We start from the raw sequence: 8,021 nt of genomic DNA on the forward strand, positions 1-8,021 counted from the left end.
AACCACTTTATATTATACGTATTCTAGCTGACATTGATTTACCATCCCTACACACAAACAATATGATATTACATGCATTCTATCTGTCATAGTTTAATTAACCTTTCACACAAACCACTCGATATTACATGTATTCTACTTGAAAATACCTGCTCACAAACCACTTGTTATTACCTGCATTTTAGTTGTCATTGATTCATTATACATTTACACAAACCAGATGATGTCATGTGTATTGTAGTTGTCATAGTTTCATCACTTCTTCACACAAACCACTTTATATTATACGTATTCTAGCTGACATTGATTTACCATCCCTACACACAAACAATATGATATTACATGCATTCTATCTGTCATAGTTTAATTAACCTTTCACACAAACCACTTTATATTATACGTATTCTAGCTGACATTGATTTACCATCCCTACACACAAACAATATGATATTACATGCATTCTATCTGTCATAGTTTAATTAACCTTTCACACAAACCACTCGATATTACATGTATTCTACTTGAAAATACCTGCTCACAAACCACTTTATGTATAACATGCATTCTAGCTGTCATAGATTCATCATACATTCACTCAAACCATTTGACATTTCATGTATTATACCTGTCATAATTTCATCATCCCTTCACACTCTTATTAGAATTCTAACTAACTATTTCAGTAAGTCATATTTATAGTGTTCTGCAATTTTTATTTTTTTGCTGTAATTTAGCTTGTTGCTTTTATTTTGAGTGTCAGTTATAGTCTGGGTTAAGTAATTATAAGAGTTACCTGTGATTGAATAAGACTGTTTTAAGATATGCAACTTAAAATTATTTTTTCAGAAAAGCACTTAAATGCAGACCAACAGCTCTTCAGAAATCTATCCCTACATCTGAGGTATGGCTCTTTAGATATCCTCAATGCTGAATCAGAGTGGTGGGAGATACAAGAAGAGTGCAACAGTAGAAACTTTCCTTATCCTTTTTATTCCTCCAAAGATTGTAACTACTTGCATCTGATTGCTTTCAATGACAAAGTTTTCCCTTCTGAACTGTCTGCTCTTTCAGGATATGGGTACGTTTTGTTTCATTTTTGTGTATCTTTACTTCATTTCAGTTGCTGTTTTATTTTTTTTGGGGGGGGGGGTCCAAAGTTTATTGTTTGTTTGACAAAAAAAGAAATATTTGTTTGGCACTCAATTTCGTTATTAATTTTTTCTGCTAAGATTATGATGTCAATATGCTAGAAATTGTAAATTCCACTTATCCATTGTATCCTTGTTACTTTCAAACAATTAGTGATATGTACAGAACTACTTTATTTCTTCTTATCAAGTTTATACTTTAATAATTTTAATTAGCTCTTTAGTGATTACTAAATATGTTTTATACAACATACAGTGATGAATATATTTTTAAGTATGTAAATAATTATCAGAAAGATAAAATTAATGTAGTTAAAGTTTTATTTGAATGATGTCATAGTTGTTCTTGGATTCTGCTAAATACTGTTTTGAAAATTTATTACAACGAAGTTTAGTTATTAACTAGACTTTGATTATCTGTGAAATTTGATACTATTTTAGGAAGTGAATTGAAACTCATTGTGTTATGCACCTTTAAGGAAATATACAAAACGTTTGTGTTTAATACTTTCTGATATGTTAAGTATGTCACACTTGTTTAGACACTGTTAAAAATAGTTCTCCTTATGTATTTCAGCATTGTTGGATTATATACCACATTTGTTTTAGTGGTATCCAAAATTCTACGTGGTGCTTTAACAGGCACCAGCTTTAACATCATGTACACTGACATGCCTTGTGTTGACCGTGTGCTTCAACTCTGTTTAGACATCTATCTTGTCCGGGAAAATGCCGAGTTTTCTTTGGAGGAAGACCTGTATGCAAAACTTCTCTTCTTGTATAGGTCTCCTGAAAAACTTATAGCATGGACACGTTATCCATGAGATGATGTGGATCCAAAGCAACGTAAGCTTGTTAATGCTTATTTCAAATGTATTACAAGAAAATGTTAATTTATGTATCGTTACCCTACAGTTAGTAGACTCTAGTGATTACCTTATTTGTATTTAATATTTCAGGTTTTAAAACCTCTAACTTCTTTGATTTTTATTAATCTTCAAAAGAACAAATGTCCTGTGATCTTGAATTTTTGAGGTTGTTCTACAGTCTAAAATCTTTAATAACACTGAATAATTTTCATGGTTATAATGTTGACTTTTTGAACTCCTTATTTTTATATTTTTTTCTTAGTTTCGTATTGTTAATATACAGACTATATGAGCTTTATTTTTTATTCAGAGCTTATTACATCATATTTTTCATGTTTGAAACCTAGCTTTTCTGATTATGAACTTGCAGTTGCTTGATATGTTACCTAATGGTTTTGGAAAAAAATTTAAATTTAATTTTCTATAAACTGTTACACAGATTTGGACCAAACCCAGTATTGAAGCTGTAAACTCACTCATCGCTGGAAAAACAATGTTATTTATTTAAACAAAAAGCAATGTGGATAAATCTGTAAATGGTAATTGTGTTTTCATCCAAACTGTAAAACACATAAAAGAATTAATGAATCTTGAATAGCTTGTTGTAAACCTACTATAATTATTCAAAAACTACTGAAAACTTTTCTAGTTTATTGTTAATAAATATACATAAAATAAAGATATCTTGCCACCAGTATGTTAAATTCTAAAAATTATACACCTACATGCAAGGGTGCCTGCAGAAAAAAATTAGGGGGGATCAAGTAACTCAAGTTTGAAAAAATTATGAAATCGATATAGTTTTCTTCTATGGGAGACTGGAAATTGCCAGAATCCAGGGGGGGTGAGTGACCCCCCTTACCCCTTCCTGCGGGTGCCCTTGCCTACATGTCATTAATGATATAAAAAATCTTTGATGTATATCTTTAGGTTATCAAGAGGTGTTTTCAAACTGTTAACTAAAAAAAACAGAAAACTGAAGCCACATTTGTTGAGTTTTAATTGTTTTAACCTTAGTATGTATACACTTTTCATGTTTTAATCCTATTTTATGTATCTTGATTTAAAATAGATAAATAACATAGTGTTAATAAAAATCATAAACCTAATTTGATGTGCAATGACTTAAATAGATTTAATTGATAAAAATAACAATTCACCAACTTAATCTAGTACACACCAAAACATGTGTTGTTAAAGTAATTGATGTTATAAATAGCATCTCAATGACTGCCATGCAGACTGTATCCCAGTGGCCTGATGAGCCCTGGTATTTAGCAAAAGTCATTGTAGATGCTCGGTGTAGCAGACATAGTGTGGTTGTCATATTATTACACTCTTCTTTTTTACTTTCACTTGTAAGTTCATATAATTACTAATAAATTGGTAGATCACTGGTGCCGTGCATAGGGAACCTGGGTTCAGGTTTTGGTCTTGTCACCTCTTACAGTTCTCTACTTCTAGTTGCTACGATTTGTGTCAGGACTGGGATGAATCAAATGCTTTGGATGGCTCTGATATGTTTTTTGCCTTCCCAGTCTTTAAAAGTTGGACACTGATTTAACTGGTAGAAAACTGAAACATTTAGCATGAAGTCTATGTTCATGTCCTCCTCTCAAATACAGGCTTAGGCTGGTAGAAAACTGATACATTTAGCATGAACTCTATGTTCCAGTCCTCCTCTCAGATACAGGCTTAGGCTGGTAGAAAACTGAAACATTTAGCATGAAGTCTGTGTTCCAGTCCTCCTTTCACATACAGGCTTAGGCTGTTAGAAAACTGAAATGTTTAGCATGAAGTTTAGGTGTAAGCACCTCTTCTGGAATACTAAGTTATCGAGTATAACACTAGAATACTTAACATGAAGTTCTGGATTCAATCCATTTCCTTGCATATATTCATCACTCAACTATTCCTAAACAAAATATTTAAGTTTTATAGAATTCATTATATAATTACTTTATAATCTACAGAGCTTTTAATGACAATCTGAACTCTTAAGGTATAGATTTTGTTTTTAAATAATTTTCTTCCCAAGAGGGAAAAAAATTATCACAGACTATTACGTTTTATCATTTAACTTGAAAGTCAATAGCTATGTAGCATTTACCAAAGTTTCTTTTGAGAACTAAAACCTAAATTCTTTAACCAATATTGTACAAATGGATGAAATATAACAAGATTGTAAGTAGTTACAATTAAGGTAGCTACACAAACCCATGTATTGTAACTTGTCCACAAAAACATTATGCTATTTTTTGAAAAATTTAGAGAAGAAAATAAAGCTAAATGTTACCTCTTTTTATCAATGATTTCTTATAATTGACTTGTCTACATTTGTGGTTAAACACATTCAACACCTCAATCGTGATGTTTTAGAGATATAAATGGTTAACCAGTTTTACCTTAAAGTTAAATTTGCAGGTTGTTATAAATGGTTGATCATTCAACAGTTATAGGTTGTTAGAAGTGGTTATCTTTCAGCAGCAAGTTATTAATCTTTTATCAGCAAGCAATGTACGTAATGATTAACTATGGATGGCTAGCTTATTTGCTTCTGTATAGTAATGAAAAGCAAGAAACAGTTGTTTAACATTGGTGGTTGAATGTTACTTGATGTCTGTATAATGTTTCAAAATGTACTTGTTCTATCGCCGTCCTTATCCTCATGAAATTTCAATATAATCTGTAGACATAGTTAAATATAACAAGTGGGTTTTAAATTGTTTTGTCAGGTATTGTATAATGAACTGTAATTGTCTGTGTCTTGATAAATTAATTCAGAAACGTATTGTCTTAGATAAACTATGCATTTCTCTTGTGAAGTTCCCTATTACATTATATTGTATTAGTATAAACACTATACACTTATGTTCTTGTTTTTATTGATGTATTCAATAATATGGATGTTACAGCTCAATAATGGCTTGATCAAAACTATTGTAATCAATAAATTGAGCTGTTTAAAAATAATGATTACTTTATAATAGCTAGTGGGTTGTATGGATATAATAACTAGTATAAGATTCACTGGAGTGGTTAGGATGAAATGATTATATTTAAAAGCTCAAACATTATTTTATTTTTATCAAGTGCAAAGGAAAGAGGGTTAGTGAAGGAAACTGTAAAAGTTTTAAAGTAAGAAATGGTGATGGTGGTTGTTAGAAAGTTCATGTGTTATAATAGCTTTGGTTTCTTCAACATTATGGAAGCTACAGCTATGTATAATGTGTTTTGCGGTTTCATAACATTCTGTTATTACTGTAATTAGAAAAGAAGTTAAGAAGCTTAACAATTTACATACTTCATTAGAGTGTAGGTTGTGTAGTCAATTTTACATTGAGAAGATGAAGTTTATAACATAACATATAAGTTACAATTTGTTGAATAATGCTAACTTATTATTATCAAGTTATATCAACTAGAATGTGGTTAGTATGTGTGAAACTATGATGAAAATGGAACAATTAGAAAACATGTAATATCAAGTATTTTGAGTGAACTTATGTTAAAAATTACATTAACTAGAACATATATATGTCAAGTGGTTTGTGTGAAGATGTGATGAAACTAGGACAGCTATAATACATGTAATACCAAATGGTTTGTATGAAGGGATGATGAAACTATGTCAGCTGTAATGTATGTATTATCAAATGGTCTCTGTGAAGATATGAAGAAACTATGACAGCTAGAATACATGTAATATCAAGTGGTTTGTGCAAAGAGATGATGAAACTGTCAGCCATAATACATGTAATGTCAAGTGGTTTGTGTGAAGGGATGATGAAATTATGACAGGTATAATACATGAAATGTCAAATGGTTTGTCCATATGGATCCAATTTGTTTTAGAAACAAATATTTCTAAAAGATGTAGAGAGGGGTATAGTGTGGAAACAAGGTGCAAAGGTAGTTTTAATGGTGAGCTAAACTGTTATTAATGTAACACTAGAAACATAAGAAATAAATTTAATGACCTTAGAGCATGGGTCAAAACAGAAGATTTTGATATAATGGAAGTAACTGAGACCTACTTAAATGTAAACAATTTTTATAACACCCTTTTCTGCCAATGAGAAACATGCCTATCTAATATATTTAAGAATTCATTTTACATATATTTCCACATTTGATTAGTATCATGTTCTAATTCATTTGCCCAATTCACAACAGATAATTTTTGTCTCATCTTTTTGAAATTTGGAACCAAAATCTTATTATTCCTTATATCCATATGTGGAAAAACATCACATCTAATTGAGCAATGAACACTTGCACCTAGATGCTCCCCAACCTCTACCCTGTCAACTGTTCTTTTATTAAAAGAAAACTATCCTGAACAGTTTTTAAAAACATGTCTTCTTTATGATTTAACTCTAACATTTCCTAATATTTATGCCTAAAATTAAAATATCCCATGATTATAACCTTATAACAGTTGAATTCTTTATCCCACTCTAATATTTCTCACCAGTTTCATCAGTATCATCTGGTGGTCTATGATAAATTACAACTAAAAACCTTCTCATCTCCCCTTATAACCACTAACAGAAACCCAAACAGATTCAACTTCATTGCTATTACCTTTGATTTCCTCAAGTTGAAGAGGCTGTAACTCACATTTTACTTATAAAGCCATTCCTCATTCTTTTTTTAGTACTCTGTTTTTATTAAACAATCTATAGGCTTGTATTTCAAAGAAATTCATGACTAAAAGTAAAAACCAGGTTGGCCCACAAAGGATAAAATTAAGTAAAAGGATTATAAATGTAAGAAGTTTCAATTGATTGCAATGATAGAGATTTTAAGGATTATAGAAGATCAAGAGAGTTGGTCAAATGGAAAATTAGGAAATTAAAAAAGTATATATAAAAAAAGGCTGGCTGAAAATGTAAAAAGGATTAGTTAGGATTTCTTCAAATACATTAAGGGTAAGCAAAATGTTAGGATGGAAGTAGGACCTTTGAGGGGTGATACAGGAAGGCTAATATCTGATGCCTATGGGATGGCGGGGTATAAAATTTTATTTCTTTTCAGTGTTTACTAATGAAGACTTATGCACTATTCCTCATCCCGAAAAGCTTTTATATGGGAACAAGATGATTAAATTAATTCTGAGTTTTTTAAGAAAAAATTAAAAAGCTAAAGAATTTTAAAGTTATCGGGCCAACACTAACTCAAAACGTCATCCTCTTTAAATAAAAATAAAAAAAACTTGCCAATTGTTTAACTTATTCTTTAATTTTGATATCTTTGTTGCCAATGCAGTTAACTATATATTCCAGATAATATTTACCCAATTGTTTTGAAAGAAGTTAAGAATTGGATATGTGAGTCACTTGCTACTATTTTTTATCAGTCTTTGAATAGTGGGCAGGTGCAAAAAAGATTGTAGGTTGGCTAATATTACCCCTCTTTTCAAGGGCAGTAATAAAAATTGCCCCACAAATTATAGACCTAATCAACATAAGTAGTACTTTGTGCTACCTACAGCTTTATAAACATAAGAATAGAAGAACATGAAGATTATTGCTGAAGTTTGGAAATATAAAAATCAGCTGTTGCCACTCATGTATACCAAAGTGATTACAGAATCAATTTCACAGAAAGTCATTGCAGAACCTAAATATTTTCACCAAATAAATATTATATAATCTATTGAAATAGACAAGAATGCAGACAGACTCGTAGAGAATGATATGGGATTTCAACTGAAACCATTATAGAAAATTTTTTCAATGGAATATGTAAGAAGAAATCAGATTGAGAAACAACACTCGTTAGATGTTGCTGTACACACACAGTATACCCTTGAAAATTACAAACATGGTACATCGGAACTAGTTAGGGTACTGTTAAAACACTAGACATAGACTAATAACAGTCTAATAACATATGATACTACTAAAATACTAGACATTGACAAATAACAGTCTAACAACATATGATACTGTTAAAATACTAGACACTGACAAACAACAGTCTAACAACATATGCTACT

At 30.6% G+C, this 8,021-nt stretch overlaps 1 protein-coding gene across 1 annotated transcript in view; it reads left to right on the forward strand.

Moving 5' to 3' along the window:
- The window catches only part of LOC106462778 (piezo-type mechanosensitive ion channel component 2-like), a 166,367-nt gene extending 160,668 nt beyond the window's left edge, over positions 1 to 5,699 (forward strand). The window contains exons 43-45 of the mRNA XM_022390367.1: positions 847 to 1,078; positions 1,726 to 1,994; positions 2,457 to 5,699. Coding sequence (XP_022246075.1) covers positions 847 to 1,078; positions 1,726 to 1,972 — 479 coding nt within the window. The 3' untranslated portion in view covers positions 1,973 to 1,994; positions 2,457 to 5,699. The remainder of the gene's footprint in view (positions 1 to 846; positions 1,079 to 1,725; positions 1,995 to 2,456) is intronic.
- The last annotated feature ends 2,322 nt before the right edge of the window (positions 5,700 to 8,021 follow it).

This window comes from Limulus polyphemus, unplaced genomic scaffold, assembly GCF_000517525.1.
Source record: "Limulus polyphemus unplaced genomic scaffold, Limulus_polyphemus-2.1.2 Scaffold48, whole genome shotgun sequence".
Lineage (NCBI taxonomy): Eukaryota > Metazoa > Arthropoda > Merostomata > Xiphosura > Limulidae > Limulus > Limulus polyphemus.